The sequence below is a fragment of the Rousettus aegyptiacus genome, unplaced genomic scaffold (genome assembly GCF_014176215.1).
Source record: "Rousettus aegyptiacus isolate mRouAeg1 unplaced genomic scaffold, mRouAeg1.p scaffold_m13_p_4, whole genome shotgun sequence".
NCBI lineage: Eukaryota > Metazoa > Chordata > Mammalia > Chiroptera > Pteropodidae > Rousettus > Rousettus aegyptiacus.
In genome coordinates this window covers 63,788,562-63,810,153 of record NW_023416307.1, presented here as the reverse complement: position 1 = coordinate 63,810,153, position 21,592 = coordinate 63,788,562, and the positions used below count along the sequence as shown (strand labels likewise).

The window sequence follows — 21,592 nt, the reverse complement described above, 5'->3', positions numbered from 1 at the left end:
AAAAAGAGAAATAGGGTGGTGGTGGTATGGGGGTGGGGTAGGGGTGGAGGGAGCTATAAATTATATTATGGCAGGAAAAATAGATATATAAAAATAAACTAGATATTTTATGATATTAAGTATTAATAATTTTAGGTGTGATACTTATACTGTGGTTATGTTCTTAAACTACGTTCTTTTAGAAATAAATGCTAAACTACATATAGATACAATTATATAGTATTTGGAATTTCCTTCATAATCCAATTGTGGGGGAATGGGTGGGAATAGGACTGAAACCTGTTCCCCAAGAGTTGATCATTTCTGAGGTTGGATGATGGTTTTATGGATTTCATTATAACATTGTCTTTAATCCTAATTTCTCAATTTCCCACTTAATACATATATGTGAGTATATATACATATATATGTATATACATATATATGTGAGAGTATACATACATATATATGTATGTATACTCTCACATATATATATTAGATTGCTAGGGTTGCATAACCAAATACCACAGACTGGGTGGCTTAAACAATAGAATTTTATTTTTTCGTGGTTCTGGAGGAGGCTAAAGTCCAAGATCAAGGTGTCGACAGGTTTGGTTTCTTGTGAGACCTCTATCCTTGACATGGAGACAGCACCTTCACTGTGTCCTCATTGGTGTCTTTTTGTCTATCAAAATTTCCTCTCCTTATAAGGATATCAGTCAGATTGGATTAGTGTCCATCTTAATGGCCTCATTTTGATTTAATCACCTCTTTAAAGGACCTGTCTCCAAACAGAGTCATATTCAGATGTAATAGGGGTTAGGACAAAACATAAATTCAGGGACAACACAATTCGTCCCATAACACATAACTAAAAAAATTAAAGATAAAACAAAATATAATATTGAAAATATATTTTAAAAGTAAATATATAACATACATAAAAAGAAATATGAATTGTTTTTCAGCCTGTATTTTCATATAAACTTGTTTCACAGTCTCATCTTTTTTATATTTTACATAGGCTTCCTCACTCAATTTATATCCCTAGCAGAAATGTTGTATTTGCATTTTTCTTGTAATATCTTCCTTGGATCTTAGATACTCAAGTGCATCATAAGGTAAACAAAATTTTGTTGTAAGCAGCTAGCTAGATATAACTACTAAAGTGTTATGGACTGAATGTTAATGTCCCCGTCCCCTAAATTCATATGTTGAAACCTAATTCCCATTGTGATGGTATTTGGATGTTGGACCTTTGGGAGGTAATTAAGTCATGAGGGTGGAACCCTCATGAATGGGATGAGTGCTCTTATAAGAAGAGGCCAGCGAACTAGCTCACTCTCTTTCTACCATGGGAGGGTACACGATGTCAGTCACCTGTAAACAGAGTAAGTGCTCTCTCACCAGGTCCCAACCTCGCTGGCACCCTGATTTTAGACTTCCAGTCTCCAGAACTGTGAAAAATAAATTTACATTGCTCACAAACCACCCAGTTTATGGTATTTTGTTATAGTAGCCCAAGCTGACTAAGCATTATCTATTTTTAAAGAAACTATTCACCTAACAAATACTATCCCTCACTTTCAAAATTATACAAAAATTGAGAAATTGGTATGTTAGGTGATGGTATAATTAGAAAAATCTGTAATTGATTAATTGTCTTCCCTCAGCGTCCCGTTTCTGCCTCAGTGGAGGTCATCAGTGGAGGGCCAAGTGCTTGATTTCCTTGTCCTGTACAATAGAATTTAAATAAAATCATAGGGAAAATAGTGGCCAAACTTAGTATCTCTAAAAAGATAGCATATTAGTTAGAAATCAACATTAGATGGCCAAAAAGGTCCTGACAACCTGAAAGGATAGGCATATTAAAGAAATAAGATTTAATAGGATAAATGCATCATTCTACACAAGGGTCCAAAAACACTAACTGAAAAATGAGAGGTGTAGCTTAACAAGAACACACATTAAAATTTTTATTCAGAATTTTAATTGGCAATAAAGACAGTGAGAGTCAATAATGTGCTTATTGAGAGTTAATACGCCAGGCTGCATCAATAAAATTACAACTTAAAAGAAAAAAAATTATGATCCCATTTTATTCAAGGCTGTTTGGGTTTCATCTAGAAATTTTGTTTCTAGGTAATACATTTTATAAAGTACAACATTAAAATGTCGTATATTTAATGCCGTATCAAATAAAATGCCGTATATTTAATGCCATATCAAATGAAGAACAGCAATAGTACTTGGAAATATTAGGACAAAACAAGGTTGGTAAGAGACAGAAAGCTTGTCTTCAAATATCTGGAGGACTGTCATTTGTAAAGGCTTTAGACCAACTATTCATGGCCCCAAGAGAAGAAAAATCAAGTTGGCCTGGCTAACTCCTCCTCATCCTTCAGGAAATACCACTTCTTCAGGGAGGCCTTCTCTGGCCTCTAGACTGTGAGCCCCTGATTACTGGCTTCAGCAGCACTCATTCTTCTCTGCTGGGTACCGATCCTGTTTCTAATTGCCAAATCATATTAGCCCTGCTGAACTGCGAATTCCCAGAGAGGGTGGACCATGTGTGAATTGTTAGTCCTATAACACTCCGTGCCTAGCACAGGTGAATGAATGGAAGAACACATGAGAAACAGACTTGACCTTAATGTAAAAATGTATTTTGTAATACACGGGCTGCCTCAAGAAGTAGCATTTTTTTTTTCTTTCATGAGAGGTCTATATTCAGGCTTAAAATGCAGTTCACTCGCCTGGGGCGGGAATAAATGAAGTAGAGGGGATTAAACCACTAGGAAAAGAGTAAATAAATTTAATGACTTTTAGCTTCCTGAGACCCTCTGATTTGAGTTCTGTTGGAAAAAGGTTATGTTTATTATATCGCAGATTTCATTTTAGCACATCTGCCATATTCTGATCCATTTTAGAAAAGTTTAGTAATATATTTCTATGTAATTGCTTCTGTTCAAACCCGAATCTCATTTGATGTTTCTCTCTCTCTCTTTCCCTTTTCCTTCTCTTCCCTACGCTAAAAAACTGATGATTAATATTCTGATTTTATTGTAAGGAAGCATAAAGCTTCAGAAAACACAGTGAGGTGAGGTCAGACTCAGAGACAAGAAAACCATTTCTAAGATTCTCAGCATCACCTGTGCCACAAGGAAATGCAGATTTGATAAATGACACAAAGTCATTACCTCTCCATTTCCCTTTCTGCCAATTCGATTTTTACAAAGGCTCAATTTTCCATAGAAATAGATCAGATTTAGAGCAAATACAAAGATTGCATCTTTTATTTATAAGGCAAAAAGCTTACCCAACCTACATTTCATTAAAACTATGTGTCTTGTAATACTGGCTTTCTGGGTTTTAGACAAGCATTACATAACTTTTGTTATTCCTGTGGGAATTAATAAGCAAAGACTTTGAAGGTCAACCTCCTCAACACAGTTTCTGAGACTACCAATTCTGACCTTGATTACTTGATTCAGTCTGAAAATTAAGTTTTGGGATGAAGATGTGAGAGGTGTGAACAAAAGCATCTGCTTGCTATACTTTCACCACTCTGACTTCCTTCGGAGGAATATCTTTTGTGAGAGTATCCTCTAGCCCCAAATCAATTCATTCATAGACAATTATGGAATTAGGAAAATAATGTTATTAACTAGTAATAATTAAAATACAAATATAGCATTTATTGAATTTTATTATATCCTTTGAGAAGTTTTTTTTTTTTAAAAAAAATAGGTAGAAAAGCTAGGGGTAGAGAGTTATATAGAGGTAGGAAGGCTGGCAAGTGATATCCTCTAGTTGAGAGTACAGTTGGTGGAAGGGCACTTACACCTCAAGCAAAGGAGCCTTGAGATAGCTCCCCACAACACACAGGACTGAGTATGACTCTCCTGAGTAAGTGTGAGCTGGACGGAGATAATTCCTGTCACCCTTAAATTTAATGCCTAACTCTTTCGGAAGCTTGATTCCTTATTCCAAAGATGAAAGAATTATAGAGAAAATTAGAGGACAATGGGGGAAGTTACACAACTTTCTAACACTTAACATTTTCCTTTTGTACCATGTCATGCTGGCATTTAAAGACCAGAGAGTAGATGCTTGATTTTTATCTCTCTGTATATTCTTAGGCTTTGTACAGCTGTCAGCAAACCCTGCCAAATAATGTGCTCATTACTATGGTTAGTATAACTTCAAACTGTCTCTGAGAAAAAAATACATATGAAAAAAGTATGCCTGTGATAAGCAAAAATTACATAGATATACTCCTCGGAGCAGTGCTTCTCAAACTTTAACATACATACTGATTATCTGGACATCTTGCTAATATGAAGATTTTACTCCAGTAAGTCTTAGGTGGGGGCTAAGATTCCACCTTTCTAACAAGCTGTGAGGTGATGCTGCTGCTGCTGGTCCACAGATGACACTTGTAGTATATTTTAGACTATGACATGAATCCAGCTTTGGCAGAAATTCTGTGTCCTTAACTCATTCTGATTTTTTTTTTCCTGAGTTCCTGTACTCTTTCCTGTCTTACTAGTATGGAGAAACTTTTAGGACCAAGCAGAGTGGGTACAAAAGAAAAGAAAATGCTCTAAAATTACAACCTCAAGTGGAGTAATAATGAAATTTTAAATTGTCTCAAGAGTAGAGACATAATTTTGATATGCATGAATTATACATACTTCATGCAAATCACTGAACAAATACATAGTAGCCTCTCTTTCTTCTATAAATCAAGCACTATCTCTGCAAAGCTTACAGGAAGTTTATTTATACATGCACAGCATACCATCTCATTGTTCAAGTATCTCTGGAGAATGAGGTAATCTGAAGAAGTCAAATTTTACAGATAACTGAAGTTTATCTTTTAAAATTTCCAAACATATTTATACTGATTTTTAATCAAAATCTTTCTGAAATTAACATATTTAAGACTTGTTAGATATACAAAAAAAAGTTTATCTATGATTATCTATGGCATGATATAATGACAGTGTTACAGGAACTATTCAGGTCTAGGTGAGGCTGTGCACTCCTACACATTCAAGTCTTAGATCCCCTGTGGGGGTTCTCAGCCTATTTGAAGCACACTTCTGTCCCCTTCCTCTGTGATCAGTTGTCACTTCATAGTGCTCTCTGATTACCCTCCTCTTACAATTTTCAATCTGCTGATTTATTCTTTGCATAACAGTCTGAAAAAGATCCTGAGACTCTCTTCTCATTTCCCTCATGTTTTTAACGCAGGGCTTTGGGTTACTGATTACTTGAATCAGTGCAATCATTCTAGCTTAAAGAAATCATGCAAGTCGATCTCACATAAGCACCTCTTAATTTGACCACTGAATACTCACTGATCCCAGTGTCCTTACAGTACTGCACCAAGTACTGTCCCATGACTTTCAGTAGATGATTATACTCTTGGACATTGAGAAATTCCTGCTTATTGTGAGATGGTTCCATGATCTCCAATGGTATATTAACAATTCCAACCACGCCTGCACCAAGTCTGGGGGAATAAATACATATATAAATTTTGTGAAATTTAGCTAAGAAAAAAAGAAAAGCAAATATACCATGGCCTTTTGAAATCCATTTTTTTCAAATGTAAATTTGTTCACTAGGTCTGAACCTTACCAAAGTTTAACAAGTTATCTTACAATTGTATCTTGTTACATAAATCAATGGTGAACCCAAGTGTGCTTGTCCCAGAATACAAAATGGCTTTAATACATCATTAGTGAATTAATATGCCTCTTTTTCCAAACCTACCACCTTATATAGAGAGTCAGGGTGGGTGGGAAGTGGAAGCTTCTTAGGACTAAACACTACGAGTAATCCCTTGTCAAGAAACAGACATGATTCTCTCAATGATACTGGCCAGAGAATCACTTTCTTGATCTTTTCATCTGTCAAGTTGGAATTCTACTCATTGTTTCAGAGGTCCATGGGGTGCTCAGTGAATTCTACTAAGGAAACATAAGAGCTAGAGTATTATAGAAACTAACAGACAACAGCCTATTAGTCTGATGGATAAACTCAATTTTTTCCCACGCTTTTAGCAGCTCATGATATATGTGGCTAGGACTGTCTACTTAGACACATAACTTGTTTTGGGAAAGAGCATGTGGACTCTAACTCTTCAGGACCTCCCAATTCCCTTGACATGACCTACAATTCAAGCCTTCCCAATTTTGGTCCCTTGCTTATCATGTTCTTTACCACTTTCCCCTCCCACCTTGTCCTCACCTTCACTATTCATTCTGTGAGTCTAAATTAGGGCATCATTTCTTCCAGGAAGCCTGACTAGACTGTCCTGCTTTAGTTTACTGCTCCTCCTAAATGGTTTTTCTGCACTCGATGCTTGTCTATAATATGTATTCATTGACTTGTTCACTCATTTAAGCTAAGCACCTGGCCCTATTCCAAGAACAAAGAATACAGTGATGAACAGAAAGACAGCATCCCTGTTTATAAAGTTTCTCTTCTATTAAACGGTAACAAGGCATGATGCTAGTAAATAAATAAATGTACAAGATCATTTCAGGTAGTGATAAATCGTATGAGAAATATAAAGCAAGTGTTTTAATATGTAAAGAGTGATAGATGGGGGGAGAGGGTGAAGATGCCAGAGACTAATTTTATTTAGACAGTCCAGGAGGACCATCCCGTGGAAGAATCTTTAGAGCAGGTGCCTGAGGGATATGCTAGGACCAAGAGTAAAATCTCAAAGACAGATTACAGAGAGAAAATGGCAAGTGCCAAGGTCATAAGGCAGGAACAAGCCTGTTGGTGTGAGGAAAATGCAGTGAGAGGGTGGGTATAGGCAGGGAGTGTCACAGAGCCAGATCACTGGGAGACCATGGCAAACAGTCCCATTCTATATGTTTGGGGTTTAAAGCAAGAGAGTAAACTATGTTTTAAAAGATCGTTCTTACTGTTTCCAGAAAATATAAAAAATATGTATTTATATACTCGCCCCTTTCACTGAACTATAAGTTCCTTAGCAAATGATAGTAGGTCTTCACCATCTTCCCTGTAGAGCTTAGAACATTGCCTAACATTCATGATACTGTAACATAAGTGCTTGTTGAATACACAAATAAATGAATTGCTAATTCTTTGAAAGTGAAGAAGGTGAAAAATGTTCCCTGAGCCATTCTACTGGTCATGGCTATCCTGTCTGACTCCATGATTTTCCATGGTCTCTTTTTAAGACTCTACATAATTCATGAAAGCAGTTTGTGGAGTTTCAGACCATTGGGAAAGCACCAGAATGTATTACTCTGGAATCCAAATAGTTTGGAGAGTGTTAATAATACACACTCATGCAGGTAACAGGCAAGAATTCATACATGAAGGGGCTGCACAATTGTTAATAGGGTTGCTTTACAAGACTGTGGATTTTTCTTTTCTCTCTTTTCTAAAATTTCTTTAATATGCTTGTATTATTTAAATTGGTATGATAACTAAAAACCTAACTTGAGTAAATAGCACAAAGAATGGTAAAACATTAAGTTGTTCAGAAAATGCACTGAAAAAATTTCCAAAAGTGAGTTTTTTCCTGATAGCAGGCATGCAACTCTACCAATATGATAAATTAGGCAGATTAATGTCTGTGCATTGATGAGAAGGGTGAACAGAGAATATGACACCTGTTCCCATTATGATTAATCGCTCATCTTACTCTGCAAATACAATCTTACTGCAACCTCCCTCATCCTGCCTGTGCCTGTGAAAACAAAAATATACTTACAAGGACTTCAGTTTCAACTGTGGGCCCACTTTCTCGTGCATTTTGATCAAGCGGTTATTACTGTAAATGAACATCCCAGCTTGGCTTCGGTTTTCTATATTGACTCCAAAGAACAGGGAGAGTGTCCTTGCTTTTTTTAATTCTCTAGCATCATATTTAAAAAAAAATAAAAGAAACATTTTATTAAGTAAAAATATACAGTTTAAAAAACTGTTAATAATTAAACTCAGAAGGTAAACATCAAAGGAAGTATATCTAAGATATCCAGGTATTATGCAAAACCTAGTAGGTATGCTCAGTATCCCTGTATAGCCAACTTTTCTACATAAATATACCAGTCAAGCACAAGCGTTCCTTGATTCAAAAACAAGTTTGTCATTAAAACAAAGATTTACGCTTAAAAAAAAAAAAAGCTTGCTAATTTAAATTTATAGGAACCAGAAAACGCCAAAATAGTCATGAAATGTTAACTGGTATAATATGTACATCACAGCATTTTTGAGAAATAAAGACTTTACTGTTTTAAAATTCAGGTATTTCTAATACTGGATGTGATTTCTAACTTTCAGCACATTCTCAAGCCTCCAAATATCCTATACAGGCCAACATGTGCCAAAAGTTATTCTTTAGCTTTGTCTATTTTTCCAAAATCTAAGGTTAATCAAAGTTTTTTTTAGTATATGTGGTGCTGAAGCGAGCATATAAATCAAAGTTAACAAAGCAAGTTTACTAAGGGAGCTCCTGTTTTTCTGATTCTGTCTTGCTATATTATGTCTTATGTGATTTTTTATTAAAAGTGTAAAATAAAAATTAACAGACATAGCTGAAAATGACAGAAACAACCAAAGGAAAAGGAGGCTGTTTGGAGCCATGAAAAGTACCTGGATGTAAGAACCAGAAAGATGGACCTCTCACTTCAAATACAAGCTCATCTTTGTAATAACCATGTGATTATGAATGAGTCACTTCAACTTTCTGTCTCATCTGAAAAATGGGAATAATACCTACCTAGCTACTTGGAAATTCTGTGAGGACTAAAAGAGATAATGTTAAATATAAATCTGGAACAGGTTAGGTGCTTAGCAAATGTTATTTTCTTTTCCCAACCAAGAATAGTACCAAATATAATTCTTCCCCTCCACCCATCTTATAGCTCCTTTCATTCCACAAAAACAGCTTTTTCATTTCAAATTCATAACCATGTGCTATTACAACTAACATACTTACTGGACTGATTAAATATATCTATCATTAAAAGATACTGATAAAGTTCTCTCAGTCCTATGTAGAGATGATATAAAGTATATCAGACTTTGAGAGGAAGTCATTGATATGAGTTAATATTTATGTATTTTTTAACCTACTTTTATTTTTTTAATTCACATTTTTCAACAGTAAGTCATCAATATTTTGCACTGTATGTTCACCGCCCACAGTTACACTTCTGTTACCACATATACGGCTCTCCATCTACCTCCTCTCCCCCCACCCCCGACCCTCTGGTAACCACTAGTCTATCATCGATGTCCAGGAGTCTCTGTTTCTTTGTCATGTTCGTTTGATACTTTTAGTTTATTTTTCACATATAAGTGTCATCATGTAGCTTTAAACTTTTTCTATCTAGCTTATTTACTTAACATGATTATCTCAAGGTCCATCCATGTTGTCACAAATGGCAGTATTTCATCTCTTCTTATAGTTGAGTAATATTACATAGTGTGTGTGTGTGTGTATATATATGTATATACATATGCATATATATGTATACACATATACATATCCAATCATCTTTATCCAATCATCTATCATAGGATACTTTGGTTGCTTCCATGTCCAGGCCACTGTGAATAATACTGTTATGAACATTGGTGTGCAAATATCTTTTTGGATATGGGTTTTCAAGTTTCGGGGGTAAATACTCAGTAGAGGGATTGCTGGATCATATGGTAGATCAACTCTTTATTTTTTTGAGGATCCTCCATACTGTTTTCCAAAGAAGCTGTACCAATTTGCAGTCCCACCAGCAGTGTATAAGGGTTCCTTTTTCTCTACATCCTCTCCAACTCTTGTTATTACTTGTCCTGTTGATTATAACTATTCTAACAGGTGCAAGATGGTATCTCACTGTGGTTTTGATTTGTATTTCCCTAATAGCTAGCGATGTTGAGCATCCTTTCATATGTTCATTTGCCATTTAAATGTCTTCTTGGGAGAAGAGTCTGTTCAGGTTCTCTGCCCATTTTTTGACTGGATCATTTTTTTTTTTATTGAGTTGTATGAGTTCTTTGTATATTTGGGATATCAGGCCCTTATCAGAGGTGTTGCCTGCAAATATATTTCCCTATTTGGATGGTTGTCTCTTGACCTTGATGATTTCTTTTGCTTTTTAATTTGATGTAGTCCCATTCATTTATTTTTGCTTTTACTTCTCTTGCCTTTAAGGTCAAATTCATAAAATCCTCTTTAAGTCCAAGGTCAATGAGTTTAGTTCCTGTTTTCTTCTGTGAATTTTATTGTTTCAGGTCTTATATTCAGGTCCTTAATCCATTTTGAATTAATTTTCATGTGTGGTGATAGACAACAGTCTAGTTTCATTCTTTTACAGGTGGCTTTTTAGTTTTCCCAGCTCTTTTTGTTGAAGAGGATTTCTTTTCTCCACTGTATGTTTTTGGCTCTTTTGTCAAAAATTATTTGCCCATATAAACATGGTTTACTTCTGGACTCTCTATTCTGTTCCACTGGTCTGTCTGTTTTATGCCAATAACATGACATTTTGATTATTGTCACTTTGTAGTATAATTTGAAATTAGGCAGTGTTCCCTCCAGCTTTTTTTTTTCCCCTTCAGGATGGCTTTGTTAATTTGGAGTCTTTTGTGCTTCCATACAAATCTGATGATTTTTTGTTCTGTTTCTTTAAAGAGTGTCAAAAGGATTTTGATGGGGATTGCATTAAATCTGTATAATGCTTTGGGTAATATGGTCATTTTAACTATGTTAATTCTTCCAATCCAAGAACACAGAATATCTTTCCATATCTTTGCATTTTCTTCGATTTCTTTTAATAGGGTATTATAGTTTACATTATATAGGTCATTCACATAATTCATTAAATTTATTCCTAGGTATTTTATTCTTTTTGTTGCAATTGCAAAACGAATTATTTTTTCCACTTCTTTTTCTGACACTTTATTATTAGAGTATAAGAACGCTATGGATTTTTGACCATCGATTTTGTATCCAGTAACTTTACTGTATTTAGTGATGGTTTGACTTCATTTCCTATTTGGATGCCTTTTATATCTATCTCTTGTCTGATTGCACTTGCTAGGACCTTCAACGTTATATTGAATAAGAGTGGAGATAGAAGACAGCCTTGCCTTGTTCCTGATCTTAGAGGGAAGGTTTTTAGTTTTTCACCATTAAGTATAATGGTGGCTGAGGGCTTGTCATTTATGGCCTTTATTATGTTAAGGTACTTTCCTTCTATACTGATTTTTTTAAGTGTTTTGACCATAAATGGATGCTGTATCTTGTTGAAGGCTTTTTCTGCATCTATTGCTATGATCTTATGATTCTTATTTTTTAATTTGTTTATGTGGTGTATCACATTAATTGATTTGTGTACATTGAACCATCCCTGTGCCCTGGGGATGAAGCCCATCTGATCTTGGCATATAAACTTTTTACTATGTTGCTGTATTCAGTTTGCTAGTATCTTATTTGGGATTTTTGCATCTGTGCTCGTGAGAGATATTGGTCTGTAGTTTTCTTTTTTGTGTGATCTTTACCAGGTTTTAGTATCAGGGCAATATTGGCTTCATGAAACGAGTTAGGAAGTATTGTCTTTTTTGGAAGAGTTTGAGAAGAATAGGTATTAAATATTTGAATGTTTGATAGAATTCACTGGTGAAGCCATCTGGTCCTGGACTTTTACTTTTTGATAGGTTTTGATAATTGTTTCAATTTCCATACAGCTGATTGGTCTATTTAGATATTCCAGTTCTTTGTGATTCAGTCTAGGAAGGTTATGTCTTTCTAAGCACTGGTCCATTTGTTCTAGGTTATTAAATTTGGTGTTATATACTTTTTATTTCTGCAATGTCAGGCATAATTTTCCCTCTTTCATTCCTGATTTTGTTTATTTGTGTCCTTTCTCTTTTTTCTTTAGTGAGTCTAGCCAGGGGGTCGCTAATTTTATTAACCTTTTCAAAGAACCAGCTCTTTGTTGCATTTACTTTTTTCTTTGTTGTTGTTGTTGTTGTTTGTTTGTTTTCAATTTCATTTATTTCTGCTCTAATTTTGATCATTTCTTTCCTTATGCTGACTTTAGGCTTCATTTGATCCTCTTTTTCTAGTTTTTTAAGATGAAGCATTAGGTTGTTTATTTGGGCTCATTCTTGTTTTTGAGATAGGCCCGTAATGATATGAACTTTCCTCTTATGACTGCTTTTGTCATGTCCCAAAAGTCTTGATATGTTGTGCTATCACTATCATTCATTTCCATGTATTTCTTGATTTCTCTTATTTCTTCTCTGGCCCAGTCATTCTTTAGTAGCATGATATTTAATTTCCATGTATTTGTGGTTCTTCCCACTTTCTTTTTACAGTTGATTTCCAGCCTCAAAGCACTTTGATCAGAGAATATGGTTGGTATGATTTCAACCCTCTTATATTTGTTGAGGCTATCTCTGTGTCCCAGTATGTGGTCAATCATTGAGAATGTTCCATATGCACTAGAGAAGAATGTATAAGCAGCTGTTTTAGGATCAAAGGCTCTGTAAATGTAATTATGTCCAGTTGGTCCAATGTGTCATTTAAAGATGTTATTTCCTTGCTGATTTTCTGTTTGGATGATCTGTCCATATCCGACAGTGGAATATTTAGGTATGCTACTATAGCAATATGTATGAATTTTTTAATGTGTAAACATGTAGGTTTAAATATATGTAAATCAAACTTTTTCTCAAAAATGGCATAGATGAAAGAGGCTCTATTCATTCCTCTGACAACCACATCAAAGTTGTGACAGAAACAATGAACAAACAGCAAGGAAAATCACTAGGGAGCTAGATGAACAAGCCATACAACTAGGGGGAGAAATAAGAAATCATCCTGCAATGGAAAGAGGTCACGAGGCTGCCCAGTCTTCAGTGGCTGAGTAGAACAGAGGCCAGAGCAGCAGTGTCCAGCAGCTGCAGATGCCTCTTAAAGGGACTGTGTCCACGAGTGGACTTTCGTGGTGACGGACCTGCTTGCTCTGAGCACAAGCACTGGGTCAGCTGTCCAGGGGGCACCAGGGATTTATAGGAGAACACTGAGTTGTCAGAGTGAAGGCCCAAGTGAGACACTCTGAGAAGAAGTGCCAGCTGTATCCATTGTTCCTCTGTGTGCCTTTCTCCCTCCCAGTGTGCAGACTCATAGCCACCATAGCTGAGATGTCATCAAACTGGATAACAGAGGTCACTCTACCCATAGGATTCCCTAAAACTGCCTCCCCCAACTCGTGGTCCCACCCAAGCCACATGTAAGTGTATCTTCTAAAAGTCAGGTGCCCCTTGCTGAGCAGTGCCTAGACTCACACTGGTGGCAGCTGACCACAGTTTCTGGCGTGGCCTTTTGAGTCAACTATGAGAACAGCTTCTGTGGATTGCTTGCTAAATCTTAATAGACAGCCCCAGAAGGCACAGCCTGGGGCTAAACCTGGCCTGCAGCTATACCCCCCTCAAGACTGTGCCACTAAACACCTACTACACAAAGACATACTAATAAGACCAGAAGACTGAAAAGCTTTGCTTAGTACATAGAAACAGACAAAGAAAGGCAGCCAAATTGGGAAGACAAAGAAGCAGGAAGCATATGAGAGAACAGAACGGAGATCCAGAAATAAAGGAGTCGAGCAATCTAACAGATGCACAGTTCAAAACACTGGTTACAAAGATACTCAATGAACTTAGGGGAAGTGTAGATGAATTCAGTGAGAACTTCAACAAAGAGATAAAAAAACACATAAAGATGGAAATGGAAATTATTAAAGGGAACCAATCAGGAATGAAGAGCACAATATCTGAAATGAAAAGTATATTAAATGGAATAAACAGAGTGAACAAAGAAGAGGATCGAATGACCTGTTTAGAGGATGGGAAAGCCAAAGACACTCAATCAGAATGGTGAGAAAAAAGAAGCCAAGACTATAATAATAATTTAAGAAGCCTATAGGACACTATTAAAGGTAAAAATATCCGTGTTGTAGAAGTACTGGAAAGGAAATCAGATGTTGATAAGCTATGTGAAGAAATAAACTGGTGTAGGAACTAGACATAAAACCCCAGGAAGGATCTTAAAAGCAGCAAGAGAAAAGCAGTTAGTTGCCTAGAAGAGAGCACTCATAAGATAAGCAGCTGATTTATCAAAAGATACTATGCAGGACAGAAGGGCTTGGCACAAAATATTCGATGTGATGAAAACCCAGGATCTATAACCAGGAATACTTTATTCAGCAAAGCTATCATTTAGAGTCGAAGGACAGATAAAGAGCTAATAGAATTTATTGACTCCAAGCCAGTATTATATATGAAATATTGGAGGGAGTTCTTTAAGAAGAAAAAACATTTATCAAAAACAGGAATAAGAATGGTAACAACTACCTTCCTATCAAGTATCTCATGGAAAAGAATTAAGTGCTCCAACCAAAAGATGGAGTGACTTAATGGATAAGAAAACAAGACCCCTACATATACTTCCTACAAGAGACTCACTTCAGATTAAAAGACACACACACACTAAAAGGAAGGGGATGGAAAAAGGTATTGCCTTGATAGACCTAGAGGGTATTGCGCTGAATGAAATGGGTTGGATAGAGAAAGACAAATATCACATGATTTCACGTACATGTGGAATCTAAAGAACAAAATCAACAACAACAAAAGCAGAAATAAACTATAGATACAGAAAATATTTTGAGGGCTACGAGACAGAAGTGGAGTGGAGAGCTCAAAAAAAAAAAATAGGCAAATGGATTAAGAGGTACACATGGATTGTTGCCGAACAGACATGGAGATATAGAGTGTAGCATGGGGAAGATGGTTAATAATGTTGTAATAAATCTGTAAGGGCAAAAGGGGTAAGAGATTTAGTGGGGCGATCGGTTTGCAAGTTATGTGGATCTCTGATCACTATGCTATACAACTGAAAATGGTATATTATTATACACCAACTATAACTGAAAAAAAAACTCATCGAATTGTACCATGTAAATATAAGCAATTAATTGTCTATTTTATTTCAATAAAGATGGAAAAAAGTGTCTACTCAATAATTAGACCCCCGCTCTTTAACAAAAAAGAGTACTATGTAAGGACCCTCCAAAACAAAGTGTTATAGGATATGACATAATCACTCTCTAATATTTATGTGATTACATAATCACATACTGATTATCTTCATTCTTTTTTAAGAAAAGCATTTTGCTATTAAAATAAGTTCACACCAAATGGTATTATTATTAATAAAATATAGGTTGGTTAAATTTCATACATATCATTGTGACTTCAAACAAGTCATCAATCAGCTTTCTCTTTCTGAAAACTTTTAAAGAGGCTTTTGCTTTTTAATAAATATTTCTATGAAATTTACTCAATATTTATCTTAATAAATGCATAATTAACATTTCAAATTTGTTTTGAGGAAAATGATAGCTATATCACACTTACTGGTCCACAACAATAATTCTGAAAACTAGTAATACTTCCCTAAAACATTATTTCTCAAAGTTATTGCAGTTATCAAAGTATGTTCCTACTTGACTAGCAATTATTTTCGTTTTAACTTGTTTAACACCTGAGCTGGAGAGCAAGCAAGTCAACTTTACAAATGTAAAGAATGATGTTGCAATACAGGCTTGCTGTTTTTATTTTAGCTATATATAAATGACAAATTTACTTGAAACATTTTCTGTTTTAAATTTTAATCAGTGTAAGAAGACAGAAAAACTGGGACCAACTCTCCAGGGTTTAAATGGCAAAGGACACAGGGAAAGTAAAGCTGTCAGCTGAACCCCTGGGCAGTTCACTTCTTCATCCTATCAGACACTAAACTAATTTTTCACTCTGTATTCAGAAGTTTTAACATTATGTAAATGTATGTGTACATGAAAATATGAATTTTATAACTACAGTGATTACATTGGTTGGGTAATTTTGATCATGTAATGTTTAATATCATACATAAGATGCCACAGGCTGAGTGAGAAAAAGAAATTGTCACAATAACCACCAAATCTACCTACTCAGCAATCATATTTTGTTTTAATATGGCACAGAGGATTCTGTCAAACAGAAAATCTTATATCTTACCTTCGTTTCTCTTTAAGAATCTTATGCTTTGCTTCCACATCTTCCACAGCTTTCTGTAATACATCCTGGAGAAGTACATTTGGTTAGGAGAGAAAATTATACCATTGAATTAACGAAAGCTGAGCTGACATTATCTTATTATACAAATGTTTTGCAACAGTAACAGTGATAGGTCACATTGGCTAATGCAATTCTACCACAGTAGATAATAAATACTTGATAAATAATTGTTTCAATAGCTAAAAAGCCAAACTAAATCCTAGCACACAGTTCATTTCTTGCACAAATTCCAATGTCCTCTCTGCCTTTCAGAAAAAGAGCCAGTGCTTCCCGTAGTTTCACAATATTTCCATATAAACTTTGTGAAAGCTTGGAGAAGTCACTGAGTGTACCCAGACCCTGGCTTTTATCTGTGAGAACATAAAATGCTGAATCACGTGATCAATCACTAAGGCTTCTTTCAGTAAATAAATTATAATTTCAAAAAAATGTGTCAGTAGCCCAAACAGTATCCTTTATATCAAGTTACAGATGCCCCTAACTTGTGTTTTCTAAACTTTCCCTTTAGTGATATCCCATTCATAAGCTTTCTGCCTTTTAGAATGCAATACCAGTCTCCTCTACCTTTCTTTTCTTTTAATTTACTACATTGGCTCATTCACTATCCTATCTCTAGTATGTTCCAACCAGGCAGAAAAAAAAAAGATAATGCATCATTATTTCACAAGTAAAAACAGACTTTTAACATGTTCCATCCACCTGATGTACAAAATGGGCATCTCATTCGATGGGTATACCACTGACTGAACCTGATTTTCAATGACCTTAAAGTAAAAGAAAGTCATAAATGGTTGGTAAGCATTTTACTTCAAACTCAACAACTCAACTGCCAAGAGAAATTCAAGAGGTGAAAAGCCAAGGTCATTCTGTTTTGCTCCCTTCTCTGTGTTACAGAAACCAGTATGCATCAGAGAAACAGAGAAAGCAGGTCAAAGATTTCCCTGCCCTTCCTGTCACTGCACTCAGAACATAGAGCAGAGAGGAAACGAGAGTAACAGGCTAAGGCAAGAAGAAAGTAAGGTCCTGACCCATAGAAAAGAGCCTGTTTCACTTATCTCTCAAACACATAAAACCAAGGATACTGATTACTTAGAGATAAAATTTTAAAAGCTTAAACTTTAAATCAGTAGCAAGGTAGGTCTACCTTTAACTTAAAAAAATAAGTGAGAAAAAAAAAAAGAAAGAAGTGAAAAGAAAAAAGTAAGAGCATTTTGCAGAAGCCATGGATAGCTTTGGAACACTACCATGTGCTAACCGTTGGTTTCATCCCATATTCATGGTCATTATGTTCTTGAATGTTTAAGTGCAAATTACAGAAAACATTAATATATTGAGTCTGTAGAAGAGAATAAAGACAAGGTGAAGTGAAGCATTTTTTTTCCTTCAAATACTTATCCCTTTGTAAACAAGTAAATATGATGCGTAATGATTAACCCTAGTGGAAAGCTTTGTATCATATTTTTGGTAAAAGTTAGCAAATTTACATGTCCTGCAACAATATTCTTTTTCTCTTGGTCACCATGCATTATACTTAATAATTTTTTATAACCTATCTTACTCATGGATATATTGCAAAAATTACAGAGAATGTTTATGAACTATGTGGAGCACCTCATAAGAAAAAAGCTTTGTAAACTGAAAGCATTGTTATTAATATTCATAATTATAGCACATAATTCCCAACACTAGAAAGAAAAATTGCTTATTAACCTTCTTCTTGCTGTCCCCATTTATTTAGGTCCACAGGGAGCTATAATATGAAAAAATATTTTCAAGGAGACTTGATAGGCTAGTTTTTTCTGCTAACTTTTCTTTATTTTCTCCTTTTCCTTTTTTTTTTCATTTTAAAGATATGAGTTGTGATTCTCTTCCCCACTGTTTCAAATTCACCCCATGTTTTTTTTTTTTCATCTTTACGCTGTCTCAGGCTTCCCCTAGTTGCTGAGTTCCCTTTCCCTTCTCTGTACTCATCTATTCTGTTTATCTGTGTTAAAATCGGCTTACCTATGTTAAAATCTAGCTTGTCTGCTTTTAAAAGTTTAGGGAGTAAATGATAAGAGACAACCATGTACAGGAAAAAGCAAATGACAATGTTTGCCATTTAAGAAGCCAACTCTGTATGTCATACCTTGGTGGGAGAAGACCAGGATCTGTCAGGCTGGTTTACTTTGATTTGTGCTTCTTTCAATATAAGTTCAGCTAGAAGCAGAAGCAAAATAACTATAATGCCATAAAATTATTTTAATCAATTTTAAGTGATATATGTGTGTGTGTATACACAAATGTGTGTATACACAGATAGAAAGATAGCCATGACAAGTGAGAAAGACTTACAGAAAATCATCTCAGAAAATCCTATATTCTTTTCATAGCTTATACATTTCAAGTCTAGGTAGCCATACCAGACTTTCTCTTAGGCATGAGAATTTAAAGGGCATAAACATATACATACGAATTTAAAAGTCATGGCTGAACAGCTGATGGAAAACTCTAAAATCCATGAAATAATGGATGCAGAGCTACTCCTTGTTCCTAGGGCACTGGGAAAGGGTGACTCTGCCCTTGCTGTGGGAGTGAACACAGAACATTCTTTCTTAAAGTAAATGTAATGCTAGTCTCCAAAATGATCTAACTCAGCATCAATGACAATGAGGGTTTATAAAAAATACCAATCCAGTTCCAAGTGTGTACTTAGAATTTGGATCATACTTAGAATAAATAACATTATAACTAAACAAAACTAGAGATGAGAAAAATGTGTTATGAAGTTCTTTAGAAGTAGGAACTACATTTGATTAATTGTGGTCATTTCTACAATGCCTAGAGCAGTGTATATCTCAAAGTAAGTACATAATTCATGTTTGCAGTATGAATAAATGATAATGAGGTAGTCCATAGGTAATTACATACCCATCTTCACTGCTTCTTCTGCCTTTTTAACTTCATTTTTAAATGTTCCTTTAAAAGAAGATGTGACATACAGATACTTTCTGAAAAAAGAAAGAACGTAAGTCAGATTATCATTTTAAAGTACATAAGAATAATCTTTAAAAAAAACTATAAGCCCTAGAGATACATAATTATTAAGAAAAATTCATAGAGTAAGTTACATCTAGCTGATAAATCAGAAAGCTTTATACCTAAGAAGAAATTCCTTACCTTTTAATACTTGGCAATTTTGCTTTTATAAGAGAACTTCACAAGAGAGAGAAGAAAATCTTTGCCCACACAAATGTTCACATACACACATAAATTAGGATAGTTTTCTTAGAAAGAAAAATTTCTATGCAACTGCTCCATTATCAAAATTTTGATTCATATACGTAACCTCCTACCCAGACCATCACTGAGAAGGGATAAACTGCTTCTCCCAATTATATATATCTAACTGAATGCTCAGAAACACACATTGTTATCATTTTAAACTACTAAAACATATTTTCTATTTTATCATCATTGCTTTAGTTCAAGCAAAGGTACCCTAGGTCAAAGAATAGAAAAAAATGTGCACATATATCCATAAACTCAAAGTGAGCAAAGTACAGGAGAGAAAAGCTCTGTAGAATAGAGATTCTCTGAATGGAATTGAAACTATGTGTACCTGTTATAGAGGATTCCTGGAACCCAAGATTTTAAATGTTGATTTAAGTCATCACAGGGAGAAAACTTCCAGAACAATGTTTGGTTTGAGAACACTCAAACCTCTGTATACCTCATTCTATAACTTTTGCTTCATTTCTCTTTTATAGATTTGGGAGCTCACCATTCTCGAATATCTTCAGGTTTAGAAAGGTACCACATCTTCAGCGAGAGGTAGGTGACCTGTAGGTCACCTCTGGAAGCCAAAATATCTTAAGACATGTAAAAAGGGGTGTCTACTCAAGCAGAAGGGAGAGTCTAAATCTATATGCTCCAAAGAGTCTATGCCAGGGATAGGCAACAGATGAGTTAGCAGCTCGTTTTGGTACAGCTTAAAACCTAAGAATGTTTTCCGCAATTTTTAAAAAATTGTAAAAAACATATGTAAAGAAAAAATAAGAATATACAAAAGAGACTGAATGTAGCCAGATATTTATTATCAGGCCCTTTACAGAAAAGTTTGCCAACCCCTGGTATCTATGCTAATAGTAATGGCTCTTAAATGATAGCTTGATCTAATATTGCCTTTACATGTTCTGACTTTTAAACAATGTACACAGGAATGCAAATTCTTCACTCTATAAACTGGGCACACACAATTTAAATGTTCCTTAGATGGAGTCTGTTGATAGTTTGTTTAAAGCGCTCTTCCATTTTCTCGACAGAAGATATACATCCTCAAGACGGAACACCTTTGTGATTGAGCACTAAGAGCTGGACTGCATGGAGCCCATTTATCTGAGTAAAGGTCTAGGTGCGCTCCTTCCTACTAGCGTAATCCTGGGAAAACTACTCATTTTCCATGATTCCATTTCTTTATCTATAAGGAAATTATATCTGGATGATAACAATAGTATCTACCTCGCAAGGTTGTTATGAGAATTAAAGGTGTCATTGCAGCTAAGAACAATGCTGGTTTGGAGTGAGTACTTAAAATGTGTTATTATTATCACATATTAAGTACTTACTCCCTTGATGTGTGTTTAGAGGAAAAAACTGTGATAGGAATGAGGAAATGAAATGAGTAGCTAGATAAATCCCTTTTCTTTTAAGAATATGAATAATTTTAAAAGTTTTCCTAGTTACCTACATGAAAATGCTTAATATTAAAAAGTAACTAAAAGTCAATAAAAATACTAAAAGTCATCCTATATTCATCTACTTCAATGGTTTAATGAATAATTCAAGTTATAGTAACTCTGTGTCTTTATTGCTAACTTTAATGTTCATTTTCCCATAAGATTATGCAGTTAACCACAGAAAAGGAATACCCATAAAAATCCAAGGTAAAGTAATTCTGTTTGTTTCTTGATTTTTCTTTTATACTGAACATAAGTTATATAAGTCATAGTCTAGATATATTCCAAATTAGTCTTTATTATACTTAGACAACAGCAAAATTTAAGTTTTAAAAAGTAGAAAGCTTGTGGTCTTATATACTGGAATTATCATTTGTTTTTTTTAATCACATATCAATTACATAATTCATCTGTCTTGAATCATTTACTTTAAAGCAAATCTTTTTTAAAATTCAACATGAAATCAAAGAGAAACTGAACAATGAAGAAATCTTTCAAAGATGATATGAACTAAATATTTTTCAAATATTTTTACAGACTGTGTTTACAACCATATGAAAGTACAGGTGGCATCAAGGTGCCAACTCTGCATTAGTGCTTGATTTTAAATAATAAAGACTAAAGATGGTGTTATCTTTGTAGTCTGCATCATTGAGATAACCTGTCCCAGATGACCTGCACATGTCAGATGATCTGCATATCTTTACAATTTAAAT

General features: G+C 34.8%; 1 protein-coding gene across 3 annotated transcripts in view; it reads right to left on the bottom strand.

The window, feature by feature from the left end:
* The window catches only part of MORC1 (MORC family CW-type zinc finger 1), a 167,161-nt gene that overhangs the window by 80,350 nt on the left and 65,219 nt on the right, over positions 1 to 21,592 (bottom strand). For all 3 annotated transcript variants that reach the window (XM_016162470.2, XM_036219599.1, XM_016162469.2), the window contains 5 exons: positions 19,069 to 19,148; positions 18,287 to 18,357; positions 16,099 to 16,163; positions 7,748 to 7,891; positions 5,346 to 5,500 (listed from right to left, as the gene is read on the bottom strand). In XM_016162470.2, the coding sequence (XP_016017956.2) occupies positions 5,346 to 5,500; positions 7,748 to 7,891; positions 16,099 to 16,163; positions 18,287 to 18,357; positions 19,069 to 19,148 (515 nt within the window). The remainder of the gene's footprint in view (positions 1 to 5,345; positions 5,501 to 7,747; positions 7,892 to 16,098; positions 16,164 to 18,286; positions 18,358 to 19,068; positions 19,149 to 21,592) is intronic.